At 42.1% G+C, this 20,336-nt stretch overlaps 1 protein-coding gene across 12 annotated transcripts in view; it reads left to right on the plus strand.

Annotated features, from left to right (window-relative positions):
* Window positions 1–18,531, plus strand: part of LOC106566971 (far upstream element-binding protein 3) — a 29,537-nt gene extending 11,006 nt beyond the window's left edge. For 2 of the 12 annotated variants that reach the window (XM_014135705.3, XM_014135678.3), the window contains exons 6-17: window positions 525–582; window positions 1,075–1,237; window positions 1,849–1,947; window positions 2,147–2,354; window positions 2,584–2,702; window positions 3,346–3,487; window positions 6,985–7,145; window positions 12,731–12,804; window positions 12,967–13,043; window positions 13,774–13,842; window positions 14,488–14,559; window positions 14,672–15,112. In XM_014135705.3, the coding sequence (XP_013991180.1) occupies window positions 525–582; window positions 1,075–1,237; window positions 1,849–1,947; window positions 2,147–2,354; window positions 2,584–2,702; window positions 3,346–3,487; window positions 6,985–7,145; window positions 12,731–12,804; window positions 12,967–13,043; window positions 13,774–13,842; window positions 14,488–14,559; window positions 14,672–14,853 (1,424 nt within the window). In that variant the 3' untranslated portion in view covers window positions 14,854–15,112. Of the gene's footprint in view, window positions 1–524; window positions 583–1,074; window positions 1,238–1,848; window positions 1,948–2,146; window positions 2,355–2,583; window positions 2,703–3,345; window positions 3,488–6,984; window positions 7,146–12,730; window positions 12,805–12,966; window positions 13,044–13,773; window positions 13,843–14,487; window positions 14,560–14,671; window positions 15,113–15,442; window positions 15,610–18,492 lie in introns of those variants that run through there. The other 10 variants (XM_045691256.2, XM_014135715.3, XM_014135696.3 and 7 more) reach the window with 10 other exon arrangements.
* Window positions 18,532–20,336: the final 1,805 nt, after the last annotated feature.

Genomic DNA, 20,336 nt, shown 5'->3' on the forward strand with positions numbered 1-20,336 from the left:
CGACCTACCCTGGCCAAACCCTAACATGGACGACGCTGGGCCAATTGTGCGCCGCCCTATGGCACTCCCAATCACGGCCGGGTGTGATGCAGCCTGGAATCAGACCAGGGTCTGTAGTGACACATCTAGCACTGAGATGCAGTGCCTTAGACCGCTGCGCCACTCAGGATATGTGTATGCCTCTACTGTGTTCATTAGTGTAGGATGGACTAATTGCAACGCCTAACGCTATATTCCTTTCTATTATTCTGGATATTAGATTGACAACAAATGACATAGTAGCCTAGTGGGCTTATTCACAATATGATCAAGTTATGAAATGACAACATTTGTCTTACAACTGCTATTTTAAAGGATATTTATAGTCCTAGGCTGATGTTTGTACACGTGGAACTAAATAAAAAATATTGTATTTTTGAAATGTTGATCCCAATGTCACATTGGCCCCATTTTTATTTATAGAAAGACCAATGTATGTGCGGGTGCATGTGTGTCTGGTTAATGGAGCGTGTGTTGTGTAACAGAGAGCGGAGGCATGATGGACAGGCCCTGCACCCTAACTGGAAGCCCAGAGAACATTGAGTAAGTCGCACTACATTCCTCTCGGGAAGAATCTCAATAGCATTCTCCTCGCCTCCTACTCAAAACCCATTGGATGAGAACGCCTGAGGTCCCTCCCCTCTGACTTTCTCCTCTAATGGGGTTTGAGAAGGAGGCAGGGAGTATGCAATTGAGATTCTCCCAGGGTCTTGCAACCAAAGTTATGTATAGTGATCAGATAGAAATGTTGTGTGTAGAGTTAACATGATTATTCTACTTGACGGACAATACATTTCTATCAGCAACGTGGCGCCCTCAACTCGACCATAATCACCATCACCAGATTAATGTTGAGGTACCCCCTCAACCATCACTTCCAGATTAATGTTGAGGTACCCCCTCAACCATCACTTCTTGACACGATTCAATATCTTGTTTTTGCGAATGGAGAAACCCACTGTGTATAATTTGCGTGCATGGTTTGGCTGATCATGAACAAAGGCGTGACAGTGGAGTGTGCCGCTCTCCCACCAGGCAGGCCAAGAGGCTGCTGAGCCAGATCGTGGACCGGTGTCGAAATGGCCCAGGCTTTCACAGTGAGATGGACGGCAACAGCGCCATCCAGGAGATCCTAATCCCTGCCAGCAAAGTGGGCCTGGTCATCGGCAAGGGAGGGGACACCATCAAACAACTGCAGGTAGGGGGGCACTAGGTGCTTCCAGTAGGTTCTGTGGATGATGCACACATGCACCTAGAACATACACTTTCTTAGTGATTTTATTTAGTGGCTTAAAGTATAAAAAATTGTCGGACAAGATGAATATAGATTTAAGTTGTCCGAATGGAAAGGGAGAGAAAAAAAACAACACAGTATCGAACAGTACTCCGATCAGAATTGGATCAGAGGCTAACATTGGAATAATATTCGCACAACAAAAAATGTAAATCCTATGTGGCTACAGCCTCATGTCCAAACTGATGCTGACATGAGGGAAGCGCCAGAAAATGTAGCAGAACTTTAATGAGACTTTTAATTGCGTAAATATAGGCTAAACGCCAGAGGACAAGTGCCTGAAGTTATTGTCAAGGTCTGAACTAATGTGTTATGGGTAATAGAAGTTAATTACACTAGTTTAGGCAGATCTTCAAAAACCTTGGCTATTGAAATAACTACTTATTGTTAACAGCTATCAACTCGTTCGTGGTTCAGTGTCAATATGATTCAACCATCTCACTTCTTCACTACATCTGAAGTAGGGAGTTCTGATGTGAATTTATGTTATTGTGTTCCCTGCTTGCTCCCCACAGGAGAGAACTGGTGTGAAGATGATCATGATCCAGGATGGCCCTATGCCCACTGGAGCAGACAAACCCCTGAGAATCACAGGGGACCCCTACAAAGTGCAGGTCAGTTCCTCAAACCAGGCTATTCTCCTTCACATCCTCGCTCCACGCCTGCTTATAAAAACGTGTCAGAGGTGAAAACATTGTAGGCCAATGTGTTTTAAGGAGAGAGGATTCAAGGTATCAATCAACCTTTTTGTAACTCAGTTAGAACATTTTCTGAGTTAACCCTTTCTGTGCTGGTGGCGTGGGTGTTTTGCAGCAAGCACGGGAGCTGGTGGTAGAGATCATCCGGGACAAGGACCAGGGGGACTTCCGGGCCAACAGGGGAGACTTTGGATCCAGACTGGGGGGAAGCAGTCTGGATGTGGCAGTCCCCAGGTTTGCTGTGGGCATCGTCATTGGCAGGAACGGAGAGATGATCAAGAAGATCCAGAATGACTCTGGGGTCAGGATCCAGTTCAAACCAGGTGAGAATGTCCCCTTCTATTAAAGGCTTTTTCCATTGTGCTAGATGGCTAATGCAATTGTCAAGATTAGTGATGACCTCGACCTTAAATCGATTTATCTGTCGTTTGCCTGTCATTTTCCTCAATCGACTCACACAAGTTGGTCTTGACGACACATAATGTAATACAGTATGTGTGTTTTCTGTGACATGACTAAACGTTTGGTCTTTAATGTAACAGTTCTGACTAGTGTCCCCCTCTCCTTCAGACGATGGCATCAGCCCCGACCGGATTGCCCAGGTGATGGGCCAGCCTGATCGCTGCCAGCATGCTGTTCACCTCATCAACGAGCTGGTCCACACGGCACAGGTACAGCACTGCAGACCACTACACTTATTCTAGTTTTTTTTGCCCTGAAAGGAACAACCCCCCCCCCTTAGGAAATGTATCAATGATTGGTTCACTCCTGCCTTAAGAGTATTTCTAAAGTAAGCCATGCCCCCTTAAACTCCCTTGTTGCCCATGTAGCAGTCCTCAGCCCAGTCCCTAGTTGCCTGGGCCCCCTCTCAGGCCTGCCAGGACCCCTTGGCCCTGTGTCTGGGTGGTGGGGGGGACCTACTCAGACAGGTAAAAGGGTAGTGGGGCTCCACCTCGTCACTAGTTCTTCTGTCAGCTGACCTACTGCCCCTGAGCACAGACCGTACACTAGGAGGATGAGCCTCGTCTCTGAGGCATGTCTCTAACCCTGGAGCATAGTCCATACGGACTCCCACAGGGTGGCGCACTTGGTCCTATCCCCTGGTGTACTTTCTATTGAGCCCAAGGTAAAGTGATGCAAGGCAAACGCATTGGAGGAGAATTTAAGAATATCTGTCAAAATCTGAACTGTTGCATTTTTTGTTTGATGTCCGACACAGCTGCAGTGGTGATTCTTGGGGAGGGGGATGGTTGAGTGTAATATGTTTGAGATCTTCGGGAGCCTGTAGTCACGCCTTCTGTTTCCTCGCTACAGGATCGGGATGGCTTTGGGGGTCCCGTGGGCCCCAGAGGCCGGGGCAGAGGCCGTGGGGACTGGAGCATGGGCGCACCCGGTGGACTGCAGGAAGTGACATACACGATACCCGCCGACAAGTGTGGCCTGGTGATTGGGAAAGGTGAGAAATGTATTTATTTGATTTAACTTCTATTTAACTAGACATGCCATGCCTAGAATCCAAATGCCTTCTAAAGATTCAGCGAGTTTTACGTTTGGTGGTGTCAAGATCCATTACCAACAACAACAATCTTTATCAGTCATCATTTGGATGCATTTCAGTCATCCAATAACCAGTTTAAGTATCCTTTTGAATGTATGGACAAATAGGCACTAATGTAGAGATATGTACAGGCATGTCCCCCACTTATCCTACTCAGGGAAAACCAAAAACTAATGGAGCATTTCATCTTTCAGTTCATTATTTCTTGACCAGTGGTCTTTTTTTGTTTGTTGATTTTTCTCAATATCGAAACATTTCTGGGTATCTGTTAAGTACCTAACTGTTATTCTTTTAATTAAAATTGTAAAAAATACACACAATACACTACATGACCAAAAGTATGTGGACACCTGCTCGTCGGGCATCTAATTCCAAAATCATGGGCATTAATATGGAGTTGGTCCCTTCTCTGCTGCTATAATAGCCTCCACTCTTCTGGGAAGGCTTTCCACTAGATGTTGGAACATTGCTTTGGGGACTTGCTTCCATTCAGCCACGAGCATTAGTGAGGTCGGGCACTGATGTTGGAAGATTAGGCCTGGTTTGCAGTCGGCTTTCCAATTCATCCCAAAGGTGTTCAACGGAGTTGAGGTCAGGGCTCTGTGCAGGCCAGTCAAGTTCTTCCACACCGATTTCGACAAACCATTTTTGTTTGGACCTCGCTTGGTGCACGGGGGCATTGTCATGCTGAAAAAGGGAAGGGCCTTCCCCAAACTGTTGCTACGAAGTTGGAAGCACAGAATCGTCTAGAATGTCATTGTATGCTGTAGCATTAAGATTTCCCTTCACTGGAACTAAGAGGCCTAGCCCGAATCATGAAAAAAATTAAATAATAATAATAACCCCAGACCATTATTCCTCCTTCACCAAACTTTACAGTTGGCCTTATGCATTGGTGCAGGTAGCGTTCTCCTGGCATCCACCAAACCTAGATTCATCCGTCGGACTGCCAGATGGTGAAGCGTGATTCATCACGCCAGAGAACGTGTTCGCACTGCTCCAGAGTACAGTGGCGGCAAGCTTTACACTGCTTGGTGATCTTAGGCTTGTGTGCAGCTGACGGGCCATGGAAACCCCTTTCACGAAGCTCCCGACTAACAGTTCTTGTACTGACATGGCTTTCAGAGGCAGTTTGAAACTCGGTAGTGAGTGTTGCAACCGAGGACAGACGATTTTTACGCACTTAAGCACCCGGTGTCCCGTTCTGTGAGCGTGTGTGGCCTACCACTTCGCAGCTGTTGCTCCTAGACTTTCCACTTCACAATAACAGCACTTAAAGTTGACCGGGTTAGCTCTAGCAGGGCAGACATTTGACAACTGACTTTTTGAAAAGATTGCATCCTATGACGGTGCCACATTGAAAGTTACTGAGCTCTTCAGTACGGGCTATTCTGCCAGTGGTCTGAGAGGGGTGGGGAAAACTGAAAACTAGCTCTTATTGGCAGAGAGATTTGGATCTCTTTCTTATTGGACTATTAACTAATTTACCACCTGGAGGTGTGACCAGGCAGGCCAAAACTCCATCCCATCTAACAGCTCTTACACTAAAAGGGCATTATAATTTTCACAGTATTATTCCAACCTCATAGTGTATAAATGTATTATAAAACACAGGAAAATTATTCAAAAGCCTAGATTATGCCCAAAGTGCATCATTGCCAGTCCATTAGCTTGTGCTTTTTTTTTGTCATGGTGAAATGGCATTTAAAGTTTCACAATGAGCCAATATGGTGTGGGTCCTGCCACCCCTCTCCCCTGGCTCATGTATACAGCACAAGTGGTATTCTGTCCCTTCCCTTAGGGCTTAATGAGGGGGATAATGCATGTAATGTGACATTAATTGTTAACGGTTCCTAATAACAGCCCCCACGTGGCAGGTTTTCTGGCATCTGAGGTCCTTTCAGCCCCATAGTGGAGTGAGGGAATTAGGCTATTGGCTATTCATGTTCACTCTATTGGCAGCTATTTAAAAGTCATTGACCATTGCGCTGTGGAGGAAACCCTGAGTGTGTCCCTGTCCTATGGATGGATGTGTGCGCAGTGGTGGGCGTGGTTCGAAGGGGGCTCTCTACCTATGATCAAAACCAGGCAATAGAAATGTCAAGTGGCTTTTGTGAGGTGGGGGGGCAAATAAACCTGGGCATTGCGCCTCCCCCCTCCCTGCATTAGCATATGAACTAGTCCAATATGGCTGTGGGTCTGGGCCCTGTCAGCCTGGCCTTAAAGACTGAGGTGATTAATATCTTTACGATGACTTTATGCAGCTGCCACTGATTACACCCTCCCCCCAATACACACAGAGCCTGGTAACTTGGGGCACCCACCCACCCATACCCCATACTTTATATTCTCAACCTTCAAACTTTTTTAATGGGGTGAACAACACGCCTACTTTTATTTTATATACCATGGTATAGCATCCTGCGTTTGGCTTTTAAATGTCTTTTTTTCATTCGTTAAGCCCCGTATGTCAATACATTAGATGAGTGGGTAAGCATGGTGTTTTAAGCCCCTAGGAACTATTCTTCATGAACTTGTCTTTTAATTAAACCTCCCACTTACCCAAAATCCCTCACCAGTTGCACTTTGTATCCCCTCCTTTTGGTCCAGCTCACTAACCCAGTCTCAATAATAAGGTCATATGATGTGGCCCCAGCAAGGCCCAGTCCATGAAATTAATAATTGTTGCACTTCATTCCCATTTGCTCTCTGACTGAGGGGACCTCATAATGGCTTCATTAACGCAGAAGGTTCATTTGGTTGACAATGGGTTAATGGCCCATGTGTAGTCTATTGGCAACTGGAAAGAGGCTACGGGAGGAGGAGAGGTTTGGATGACGGTTTTAACTGCAAGAACCGCCTGTCAGCCACCAGTGAACAAATGTGTAATTGATGTTGGGACAGCTTTGGTGTTCCCTTGGGAAGCCCCCCTCGCTCCATTCACTGGGATGGCAGGAGAAGGGGGAGGAGGTTGTTCCCTCACCACACATGAGGCCGGGAAAGAAAGGGGCCAAAGGAGAAACGATATCCCAGAAAGAGGATACGCTTTAATTGATGTCTTTTCTCCGCCAGCTATATTTAATTTCTCCCTGCTGGTTTAATTGCACTCCTTCATAAGTCAGGAAGCTACCGTCTGATTCGTCAGCGTGGGGGAGGAAGTGTTGTCGACCTTTGTCTCTCTCAAATAGAATGGGCACGGAGCTGAAGGACACATGCCAGGGTCTCCTATAGGTATCACTACCAGTCTAACCTCCAGTCGGATGAGTTTAGGTAATTGTGGTGAAGCCTAGAGAATGGAATCAGACAGCAGAGTAAGCACTGATTGACGGTCAAATTGACACTTGCACACTTGTTGCTGACTTTGACTCATGTTTTGAATTTCTCCTTTCCTAAAGGTGGCGAAACCATCAAGAACATCAACCAGCAGTCTGGAGCGCACGTGGAGCTGCAGAGAAACCCGCCGCCCAACACCGACCCCAACGTGCGCATTTTCTCCATCCGCGGCACCTCCCAACAGATGGAAATGGCCCGCCAGCTGATCGATGAGAAGATTGGGGTAGGTGGTCTTATGCCCCCCTACAAACAAAAACAATCTATTGTCTGGCCTGATATTCATGAAGGTACATGTCAAAGGGGTGTGTGACTGTTCTTGTGGCCATACCATCCACCAGTATGGCACCCGGGGTTAAACGATAGGCCTGAGCGCTGACGCCTGTTCCTGATCATCTTAGTGACAGAACTCAGGCCATCGTCATGGATGGGGTGAAGTCAGAGTTTCTTGAAGTATATGAAGGTGTTCCGCAGGGGTCGATACTAGGACATGTTCTTTACACTATTTATTCAAATGCTATTGGTCAATCTATTCATTGTAATTTTTATATATGATACTATTATGTACGCATTTGCCTCGAGTGCTGGTCTAGCTGTGACAAGGCTACTGTCTGATTTTAAAACTCATACTTAATACGAGTGAAACTAAATAAATGTTGGGAGTTTCTCATAAGATTGTCTTGAATGGATTACATCTTTACTTATTCAGGGATGCAAACTAATCACCTTTTGGCGAAATTTGTCATTTTTGAAATCCAAAATTGGTGACCTACGTGATTCGTGTAGATCTGATGAGAAAAGTTGGGGGTGGGCTTGGGATCACTACTGGCTGTAAGGGAACGAGTGATGCAAGTTTGGAGCAATACTGGCTGTATCCAAGGCTCAGCCAATCGTTGACATAACAGAATGCAGCGCAGCACGTGACTGAAGAAAGAAGAGACAACCAATTTACTAGTTACAGCATCAGCACGCGCTCTGGAAAGTCAGCTTGCTAGTTACAGAAGCGCGTCCCCTGAACGATAACGAAGAGGTAATGTTAGGTGAGAAGCCTGACCACGGAGACGGAGTGAAAATGTGATGAAGCGTACTTCATGAGCTGTAACCGAAAAACTACTGCCATTTTTGGAAAGTTTGAGGTGAGGGAGAAAGTGTGGAACAAGTATTAGCATTGTTCAGTATCTTGCCTGCTGGATCGAATTCTCCGTAAGCTAGCCAGAGAAATGTTGAGCAACATTAGCCAACTTATCTGATCAAATAATTGACTTTATGGTGTGGAAATTTGCTTGCTAATAAAGTCAGACAGCTAATGTTAGCTAGCTAACGTTACATCATCAGATGAGCTAACATTAGTAACCTAACCAATTCGTTATAGTATTAACTGGTATACGACTCCTTGCCGTTCCTCAAGTTATAACGTGTTAGTTGCTTACTGGACCCTGGCAATCTGTGTGAAATGTTAACAAGCTCATGAAGTAGCCATTATTTTTAGAATGAGAGAATTAGGTGAAAATAAGGCATTGCTTGTTAAACAAGTGGATTCAGGGATCAAGTGTAGCTGGAGCTGGGCCTGGCTTAAGCTGGATGCCACTATAGAGGTGAAAGGAACACCACACACTTTCCCTCTTCCTCACTTTTGCTGGCCCATTGTAGAACAGATGTCCACAGCCAGAAAGTGTACAATGTAATAATGTGCAGTGTAGCCCAAAGATATTGTTTTTGTTGTGGTGAACTTGACCGTAACTTGTGAGTGAGGGGGATTATAATTTGTTTTACTCAGTGAACGTTATTTTTGTCCACATGTAGCCTTGTGCACTTGATCGATGTCTATAATGGCCACTATAATAGAACAAAAATAGAATGCCTGTTCATTCTATTTCTACTTTAAGATGTTATTTTCCCAAGTGCAATATTTGTGTGTGTGGTCACAAGCATTCTGTTATAAAGGCTGTCATGGCTAACTGCAATATTTGTGGGGTTTTTTTCTCAAGACTTGAGTGTCATTTGCAGTAAAGTCTAGGCAACAAATAACATTAGATTGCTTTCTTTACATTTTTTTGCTGTGAGTTAGGTTCACATGAACCACTATTTATTTTACACACAGAGACTGATCACGTAGATCATATTCTTTGTTGTTTAATTAGTTAACCTGCGTTTCCCCCAGCAGGATTTTTTTGTTGCATGGTTCAGTAAAAAAAAAACAAGTGTCACCTTTTTGGGCCCTCAGTTTACGTCCCTGTTTATTGGATGGTTCTATAATCAAATGAGTCAATGCATAGAAATACCTTGGTATTTGGATTAGGGATTTATCTTTTAAAACAACATAGTTTCTTAACAAGTTCAGTCCTCTAAGATTTAAAGTGGCCTTTTTTTTTCTTTTTCTTTTTACAGAAACAGATCTAATCTCTGTAGTCAGCAGAAAGCAGAGTGCAGTCAAACTTGAGGTTATTTTTATGCTATTTATGAAAGTGCAGCTGCCTCTACTCTTAAACCCTCGGATGCTGTTTTTCATCACTATGATGAGCAATACGACGAAATGGTTGGCTGGACCTCTTTGAAGTCACTTAAATCACATCATTATGCTCTTTTTGTTTACAAAGCCCTGCTCCACAAGTTTCCGACTTAACTAACATCACTGTTAACATTTAAAATGACAAGTTATCAAACCAGTTGACAGGGTTGGTTCTCTAGAGACTCCTTTAGTGTCTAGAGTTAGGTAAATCAGCCTTTTCCTTGCACCTTACGTGTGGAATAATCTACAATACACTTTAAAATCGGTTGCTCTAGGAAATTTCAGATGGTTGTTAGGGGACCTTTTTACTGAAGATTTTTTTTTTTTGCATGTCTATTGTGGATTTTATTGTTTATATGAATATGTCGTTTAACCTCTATGGGCTAGGTGGGACGCTAGCGTGCCACCCGTGGTGCACTCCATCAACAGCAGGTGCATTTCAAGAGTGGCAAATTTGAATCCAAATAAATGTCAAAATTCAAATTTTTCAAACATACAACTATTTTACACCCTTTGAAAGATAAACATCTCCTTAATCTAACCACGTTTTACGATTTCAAAAAGGTTTTACGGCGAAAGCATAAATTTAGAGTATGTTAGGACAGTACATTTACAAGAGTTGTGTGTAATGTTTTGTCAATTCAAAGACAGGGTCACCAAAACCATAAAACCAGCTAAAATGATGCACTAACCTTTTACAATCTCCATCAGATGACACTCCTAGGACATTATGTTAGACAATGCATGCATTTTTAGTTCTATCAAGTTCATATTTATATCCAAAAACAGCGTTTTACTATGGCATTGATGTTGAGGAAATCGTTTCCCTCCAATAACCGGCAGTCAAGTCAGCGTCACTAATTAAAATTAGAAAACATTGGTAAAATATTATATTGTCATTTAAAGAATTATAGATTTACATCTCTTGAACGCAATCAACTTGCCAGATTTAAAAATAACCTTACTGGGAAATCACACTTTGCAATAATCTGAGCACTGCGCCCAGAAAAATACGCGTTGCGATACAGACTAGACGTCATGTTGGGGAGATCTAAAATCGAAAATACTATGTAAATAATCCATTACCTTTGATTCTCTTCATCAGATGTCACTTCCAGGTATCACAGGTCCATAACGAATGTAGTTTTGTCCAAAAATCTCCGTCTTGTTAGCACATGATCTAAGCCAGCCGGACTTCTCGTCATGAACGAGGGGAAAAAATTTATTTACGTTCGTTCAAACATGTCAAACGTTGTATAGCATAAATCATTAGGGCCTTTTTTAACCAGAACATGAATAATATTCAAGGTGGACGAATGCATTCTCTTTTATAACGTATTGGAACGAGGGTACCCAACATGAACTCGCACGCCAGGTGTCTAATGGGCCATCATCGTTCCATGGCTCTTGTTCGGTCAGATCTCCCTCCAGAAGACTCAAAACACTTTGTAAAGGCTGGTGACATCTAGTGGAAGCAATAGGAAGTGCCAAAATATTCCTCAGCCCCTGTGTTTTTCAATGGGATAGGTTTAAAGGCAATACAACACATCTGGTATCCACTTCCTGTCAGAAAATGTCTCAGGGTTTTGCCTGCCAAATGAGTTCTGTTATACTCACAGACACCATTCAAACAGTTTTAGAAAATTTAGGGTGTTTTCTATCCATATGTAATAAGTATATGCATATTCTAGTTACTGGGTAGGAGTGGTAACCAGATTAAATCGGGTATGTTTTTTTATCCAGCCGTGTCAATACTGCCCCCTAGCCCTAACAGGTTAACCTGTTGGGTCTAGGGGGCAGCATTTGCACGTCTGGATAAAAAAAATGTACCCGATTTAATCTGGTTACTAATCCTACCCAGTAACTAGAATATGCATATACTTATTATATATGGATAGAAAACACTCTAAAGTTTCCAAAACTGTTTGAATGGTGTCTGTGAGTATAACAGAACTCATTTGGCAGGCAAAACCCTGAGACATTTTCTGACAGGAAGTGGATACCTGATGTGTTGTATTGACTTTAAACCTATCCCATTGAAAAACACAGGGGTTTAGGAATATTTTGGCACTTCCTATTGCTTCCACTAGATGTCACCAGCCTTTACAAAGTGTTTTGAGTCTTCTGGAGGGAGATCTGACCGAACAAGAGCCATGGAACGGTGATGTCCCATTAGACACCTGGCGCGCTACTTCATGTTGGGTACCCTCGTTCCAATACGTTATAAAAGACTATGCATTCGTCCACCTTGAATATTATTCATGTTCTGGTTAAAAAAGGCCCTAATGATTTATGCTATACAACGTTTGACGTGTTTGAACGAACGGAAATATATTTTTTCCCCTCGTTCATGACGAGAAGTCCGGCTGGCTTACATCATGTGCTAACGAGACGGAGATTTTTGGACATAAATGATGAGCTTTTTTGAACAAAACTACATTCGTTATGGACCTGTGATACCTGGAAGTGACATCTGATGAAGAGAATCAAAGGTAATGGATTATTTACATAGTATTTTCGATTTTAGATCTCCCCAACATGACGTCTAGTCTGTATCGCAATGCGTATTTTTCTGGGCGCAGTGCTCAGATTATTGCAAAGTGTGATTTCCCAGTAAGGTTATTTTTAAATCTGGCAAGTTGATTGCGTTCAAGAGATGTAAATCTATAATTCTTTAAATGACAATATAATATTTTACCAATGTTTTCTAATTTTAATTATTTAATTTCTGACGCTGACTTGACTGCCGGTTATTGGAGGGAAACGATTTCCTCAACATCAATGCCATAGTAAAACGCTGTTTTTGTATATAAATATGAACTTGATAGAACTAAAAATGCATGCATTGTCTAACATAATGTCCTAGGAGTGTCATCTGATGGAGATTGTAAAAGGTTAGTGCATCATTTTAGCTGGTTTTATGGTTTTGGTGACCCTGTCTTTGACTTGACAAAACATTACACACAACTCTTGTAAATGTACTGTCCTAACATACTCTAAATTTATGCTTTCGCCGTAAAACCTTTTTGAAATCGTAAAACGTGGTTAGATTAAGGAGATGTTTATCTTTCAAATGGTGTAACATAGTTGTATTTTTGAAAAATTTGAATTTTGACATTTATTTGGATTCAAATTTGCCGCTCTTGAAATGCACCTGCTGTTGATGGAGTGCACCACGGGTGGCACGCTAGCGTCCCACCTAGCCCCAAGAGGTTAATGTGTTTATTGTGCTGCTATACAGGGCTCATCTGGGAAAGAGACCTTGGTCTCAGCATTGACTCCGCCTTCTCTCTCTCATCTAGGCCTCAGGAATGGGGGGCAACAGCAGTTTTGGTCTGAACCCCTTTGGTCAAGGACCAGCTACCCCTCATCAGAAGTGAGTAGCTTCTTGGTTTTACCAGTGTTACATTTGTCAAACTTGCCTTGAACTACTTACACTGACCAAAGTATGAATACAATTATGTAACAATATCCAGGCTACAACAATTCATATAAATATGAAAAATGTCTAACATGCGTCTGTGTTTTGTGGTGGCAGTGGACCCCAGACATTCATGACAAGTGGATGGGGCACAACATATCAGACATGGCAGCCTCAGGGCCAGCAGGACCCCAGTAAGTCTACCTGCTTCTCCAACTAATGGCTGGGATGGCCTTGTCCTGTTGTGGTTAGGGTGGGATACCCAAAACACTTGATACCAATATCAACCCGAAATGTCATTACAATGATTCCTTGATACATACGGAGTCTATTGCAATCAAAGTCATGTGGGGCATAAGTCCCTCCCCAGTGAAAAGAAAGTGGAGAAATAAGTGGAAGGAGGACTTAAAACTAGACATGTTTCATGCTCTCTGCTCTGCTTACTGAGCTGAATAAAGCAACACAATGTTACTTCTCTAACAAGACTTTTCCAGTTGAACAGCAATTTCAGAGGACTCAAGGAATTGGAGAGATTTAAGACTTGTTCAGGCTGGTTCTGGCACTGCTGCAGTGGATTTAAATCCAATTCATGACAGCGGCAGGGTAGTTCTTGCATTGAAAATGTGGCTAACCGTCCAGATACTGGCTGAAAAAATAAAATGAAAAAAGAATAATCCATTCTGGAAGATCGTCAGGTGGGGAAGAAACTTTTCAAAGAGAACTTTCACTCCATGGAAGTTCTGGTTAGGGTTAGGGTATGGGTAGTGGCCATAGGACACAGTGTTCTAGTTAGGGTTAGGGTAGGGGTAGTGGCCATAGGACACAGTGCCATGTCTGGATGGTAAGCCACAGCCTCAACCTCCACTGAAAGGTCCTCATGCAGTAACTCTGTCCTCCAACAGTGTTATCTGTGTCTGGTTGCAGGTCTCAATGGATCCCAGACTGACCAGATGGACTATTCCAAAGCATGGGAGCAGTATTATAAAAAGCTAGGCAAGTGCCAGTCTTCTGGGGGAGAACAGAGAAGCGGAGCTCAGTACTAACATGGTCAACTAGCCTTTATCGCTTGTGTAACATTACTAAGTCTGATTCACTGGTCCTAGCCCCCCTCTCTCAGGGTTTGTAGTCTCATAGTAGGTTTTTTGCAAGTGAGTGCTGATTGATCCTTTCTCTTTGAGACTGGCTTCCTGGTTGGTTTGGGGTGCCGGTGGACAGTTGGCCCCTACTGGTGACCCACCTGTTAAATAAATACCTGTCTGCATCTGCAACCGTTCTGCCTTGCTGGGAATGTCCACAATCGCCTCTGCCCTGGATACACCTCTGAACCAGACCTCAAACCAGCCCTCCGTTTAAAAAGTTCCATGCTAAGAGTGTCTGAGTAGAAATATCATGTCCACGTATAGTTGATATGCAGGAGGTTTTGTTTGACTGTGATGATTGAAGTCGACAATTTCTTACATGATTGTGTAGCTGGGTTGCTTCTTGATTTCATCAGTCATGGAAATTGGCTTTTGTTTGTATAACTGAATATATTTCAGTGGAGGGAAATTTAATTTATGGAGGCGAACATTAATCAGGGAGATCTTGTTGGTCTGTTTGGTGTGTATTGTATTGACCCTGGTTTTATCTTGTGCACAGGTCAGCAGAGCCAAGCCCAGAACAGTGGCCCTGACTACAGCAAAGCATGGGAGGAATACTACAAGAAACAGAGTAAGACTACACCTACATGGCCTCTACACTCTTCCAATATACTGGTGTTTTGAGTGCATATCAGAGGATGTTCCTCTTCCCCTTATTCACCCTCCATCTCCCCTCTCCCCAGACCAGGCAGCAGGCCCTGGCTCCCAGCAGAGCTCCCCTCCGGATTACAGTGCTGCCTGGGTGGAGTATTACAGACAACAGGGGGCCTACTATGGCCAAGGTGCACAGCAGACACAGGCCCCAGGCCTTCAGGTGAGAACCCATCCAAACGCTCAGCACCATCTCCACCCCACAACCCCCTGAGGGCTGTTGTTGTCCACGGAAGTCCTTTAGGAGGAACGTCTCAAATGTTGAATGGTTTAAAGCAGGGTTCCCCAACTGGCAGCCTGCGGTGGTTTTTATGTGTGCCTACCCCCCCCCCCCCCCCGGACATTAAAGACTGTAATGACACCAGGAAATCAGCTCCAAGTGATTTTATTTTTGGAAATCTGTACCTAATTATTTCCACGCATAACGGAGAGATGGATGTCAGCAAGGTTTGAAAATTAGTTTTGAATTGATTGTTTTAGTCAAATATTAAATATGTTTGGGCTTCTTGTGGTTAATTTGCAGTCTAAAAATGATTTGTAATTATGTTTCGTCCCCCCGACCATCCGCTCAAGAGAATCTGCCTGCAGCTGAATGTAGTTGATGATCCCTGGTTTAAAGGCAAGGTTTAATTCAAGTATGGAGGTTTGAAAGTAAATCTGATGAAATGTCCCATGTACATCCATTCTGGCATCAATTAGGTTGAGTTTAACTATTGTAAGGTTATGTAATGCAACTTGCACATGTAAATCTATGTAAAATGTATTACTGTGCTTGGTCACTGACGTGAACCTGTGTTTTGCAGGATCATTAGAGAGGACGCCCTTTAGTTGAAGATTTTTGAATCATTGAGGATGAAAACAAACCTTTTGTAACAGGTTTCTAGATTTGCAACGCCTTGAAGACTTACTTTTTTCTTAGTGAGAAACACTAGCTGTAGACTGACTTATACAATAAAAAAAAAAAGAAGAATATTTCTAAATCAGGAACATTTAATTGTTACTAAATACTTGTGTACACCATTATTTTGAATGGACAATTCCTGGGATCCCTTTTGGACTAATGCGAGAGCTGTTTTGTTTTCTATTTTTTCCTTTTTGATTCAAATGACATCGCCAAAACGAACCCCGGAGTTGTAACATTTTAGTAAATGCAATATAATCTATTTTTTCTAGTTCTGTTGCAATAAAATCGTAATTATGGGCTTAGCAGTCTTGAATACATTTTTGTTTTGTCATAAGATGTTTTAAGAATGTGTAAAAATGTTTTTTCCTTTTACATAAAGCATTTTAATTGAGTGATGAAACTGATGTTTTGTTACAGGAACATTTATTTTGTTACATAATACAAGGAGTGATGTTGGCAAATGGCAGTCAGTTCCTAATTTACTTCCTGTTGTGCTTTGTATTTTTTTCATTGTCATTTTATTGTACTCTGGTTTAAAAAAGTAGCAATATCTTATTTCATTTTTGAAACAAAGATGGATTCTCTAATATTTTGACCGACATTTAACTTGTAGTTCTTTTAGATTTTTTTTTTAAGGCATATGAAAATGTAATGGGTACTTTTTTTATTACAATGATCTGATATTGGAAAAGGGGGATGTTGCATATTGTGAGTTTTTTGCCTTTGCTATCTTGTAAAACTATGTATGTATGCTCAGATACTTGACTAAAGACTTTATTTAAAATATATATATAATTAAATCTAAGAAGTTTTTTTCATGGAGTCATTATCGCAGGAAAACTCTCCCTGTTCTGTTTTCATACTGAAAATGTTCAAAGATCGTGAATGTGTAATTTGAAATTTGATGTTGCATCTGGCTATGGACAAAAATGAGAAATGCTAGGTTTTTATGTATGTTCTGTACCTAAGTCATTCAAGACTGCTAAGCCTCTGGATTCTACCTGTGTAATAATTCATTGTAGTTTTTTATATTCTAAGTATTACGATCAAAATTGTCTTATTTGGTACCACCCAGTTTCCCTAACGCCCCCTCCAGTACACACTGGACTTGTGTACAGTCCAATGCTAAACTTTTTAATTAATTATTTTTCTTTCTACTTTGTGTGATCTCGTATGTATGATTGATTAGTTAGAATTGAATCTAGTATTAACTTCATTGCTTAATGAAAAGGGATATTATAATTTGAAAATGTTTAATTTTAGTGTTTTTTTTCCTTGTGTACAGGTAACTGTGTATTAAAAACGTCAAGACTACCTTTATTGTGTTCTGTTAAAATGATTTAAGTTTTTGCCGTTTGAAAGCTTTTTGTCAAATTCCATTGTGTTAACGTTACCATTGGTTTAAACTGAAACCTTTCCTCAGTTCTATTGTAAGACTAACGTATAGTATCATCTAGCCTCAAGTAATCATAAAGGTAAAACTATTGTTTATAAACGGATAAATATTTTCGATAGAACTTTACTTTGCCAGTTCTCAAATGTTCCTTCTGCAAGCCTCTCTTGTGGTTGAAGTATACCATCGTTATTAGTTACTGTATGTCATGTTGTTAAGCTCAACAAATGGTAAAAAAAAATCTTAGTCTCTCTTATCTCCTTGGCAATGGGACTCTCTAAACACATGCCACTTTTGATACAGCTTCAACCGGAAGTGACTTTTCATAGGTTAAGAAAGTATTTTCATTAACCCATTTCCTAACCTTAACCCAATTCTCCTAACCTGCTGTGTTAGTTATCCTAACCCGTCTGCAAGTTTTTAACCTGCTACAAACAAGTCACTTTCTGGTTTTAAGGGATTCTCTTGACAAAACATACGTTGAAAGACAAACAAAATGTGCCAAGTTCATATGTCCAGAAGATGCATGGTCATTTAAAGGCAGTATATTTACTGTCGGTAAGGAAGAGGAGCTTACCCAATTACTGTTACTATAAGTGCCATGATTGAATTAAGTCACCAAACATTACCTGATGACAGAACTGGTAATTGTGTATATCTTGTATTGAATACGTTTGAAACAGGGACTTAAATTGACCTCTTAATTTCATCATATAAAACCCCTCACTAAGTGAAACTACCATAAGTTCTCATGTTTTTCCCCAAAGATGTTTGCTGTCAAAATCGGATCTGATGACTGAAGAAGGCCCGATGGGATTGTTAAATTGAGTGGATGGATTTTTAAGGCACTGGGTTTATTGGCATTGTATTATCAGTTTGACTGACTCAAGTCCACTGTCCATCACTTTTATAATAGGTATTCGTTGTTCATAACATTCAAAATCAACAGCAGGCAAGCCATTAGCCCACAATGAACTACAAGTTCCTGAAGTGAGAGTGGCCAAAAATATGAGTAGGGCTGTGACCAGTATCACTGTTTTCAATAGGACAAATGTAAACACGAAGCAGTCCTTTAAACCTGTACATAACTAGTCTATGCTATAGCTTGGAAAATAAATAAATACAACTCTGGATAACTGACTGTTTTCAACATTCGGGCTGTTTCCTAAAGTTAAATCTGCTTTGTGTTTTGTTTCCTTGCTCGGATAACGAGTATCGCAACGCTGGTATCGCCCCGGCCCTAAAATGTAGCACTATAGCACTTCTAAGTGGATTTTTTAAAATACAGATACACTTGTTTATTTTAGCCAAAATGGTTCCCATAAACCCATAAGTTTTTTTTTTTTTCCTAAATGATTTTCATAAACCTATTGGCTATTTAAAACAATCCCAATGTCTGGGAAAGGGGGTTCATTGATGAGTTCTGATGTTTAGTCCATTTTAATGCATCATCACTGCAAGGGATCTTGTTCCTTATGTGATCATGCGCTAAGGAGCTTTTGTGGACAGAGGAGCACATGCAATTTTTTTCAACCCGAGTGTTGTTTCTTCTATAGGCTCTTGTAGTTCATGAGATGTGATTGGGACAGCGATTCACCTACCATTGCTTCCAGACCAGGAGAGGCAGAGCCAGGCTGGACAATGATTTCGGGTATGGCGCAACACTTTAAGTGGAATTTTCCTGGAGTTGTCCCTTAACTCAGGTTATTTCCTATAGCAAAGCTTAAGAATTCCCATTTAATAATGAAACCGGATAATACAGGTCTGATTATTGTGGTGCACTCAAGTCATTTTTACGAAAAGACTGAGCATATTCTTTGATCACCATTTTTGTTCTTCATAATGTTCCTTATTCTTTGCTCGTCTCCAGCTCCTCTTATGTTCCCTCCCTCTGGGACCTGTCCACAAGGGTGTCCCCAGTGCACCGTTGTTGAGCATCTTTGTCAACCCACATCTTTGCACTCCGCAGGGGGCCTCTGCCATAGTGGACCCTGCTGCCCCCCCCCCCCCCCCCCCCATTGATACTGTGCAGCTGTTTCCAAATCCAGCCCTCGATTCGGATCCTGTTGCTTTTTAATATGACGCCCCTGCGGGACAGTCCCTGGCCTGGTGGTCGATTTCGAAAGGGGGCAGAATTGAGTTGTTCTCCAGATCTCCACCGGACTGGGGTTGAGAGCCATGATTATGTATGGGGGGACCATTCAGTTTGAATAGGGTCTCTACGCTGCTGTATATAAAACCTAATCCCTAGTATTATCACTAACTGTATATGCTGGGTTTTCGGTGTAGGCTGTGAGGGGCCATTCATATGAATGCGATGTGGACACTACAATGTCTATGTGTTATGGCTAATTCAATGTTCACAATGTTGGTCCTGAATAGCTGCCCTGTAGAGCAATGAATATTTTGTTGAATAGGATTTGTTTATGCAGGGCTGTCCATAGAAAAATTGATTCAATTACATATGGTGCAATCTCTGTTTTCACCGGTCTGAGTAACACTAGCTGTTTTTTTGGGGGGGGGGGGGCAGTGCCCCTGTGACAATTTTGGACCCCCTTGTGGCCCCCCCTAAATGTGGAGTATGAAATAACGTATCTCAGGTCCACAATGTCAGATGACAGATTAAGCAATTTAGGTGTTAAAGTATTGAGTCAAGGAGGGCAAAGGCCTTGAGTCCAGATGAATTTGCTGATCTTTTTGCAAAATAACACAAAAACCGGAGAATACAGTTGATGTGACCTGATACTGAATATGTAATGCAAATGAAAATTATAATGGAAATGCAAATAAATTGTTGAATGATTATGAACATGGTCTTTTGTCTGCTAATGCCTGCAATGCAGTGAAGAAAACGTTATGACAACAATAACGTCTAATGTAACTGGCCCCTCTAACAGTACAACTGGCCCCAGCTTGGCCCCCCCCCAGTTGAAATGGTCTAGAACCGCCACTGCTGAGTAAGTCAAAAGTGAGACAAATGATTTAATAAAATGCAAGCCTTTTATTATAGTTGATATAGTTTGTTTGGCCATTTAACAATACGTGTGTTTTACTATGAGGGTCCTATCTGAGCAGGGTGTGTGTGTGTGGGGGGGTCTCCTCTCTATCTCTCACTCAACTTCTCTCACATACATCTGCCACCCTCCTCTTTGCCCCCCCCCCCCCCCCCCCTTAAGCTCCAGTTTCGTTAAGCAGGTGTACTGTCCCATTCCAGGGAAACAAACCCCTTATGGGAGGGACTGGACCTCTCTCATCTTTCCTGCAGATGAGCTGTTCTACTGTATCTACCATGCTGGAATATCTACCTTAATCTCTTTTTAATGGTCCCAAGGAGGAGCCCAGTCTGCCAGTTCCTCTCAGTTTATGTTCTTTTGAGGTTGTAGTTAGTAGAAGGATTGAT

The sequence above is a fragment of the Salmo salar genome, chromosome 01 (genome assembly GCF_965601325.2).
Source record: "Salmo salar chromosome 01, fSalSal1, whole genome shotgun sequence".
Classification (NCBI taxonomy): Eukaryota; Metazoa; Chordata; class Actinopteri; order Salmoniformes; family Salmonidae; genus Salmo; species Salmo salar.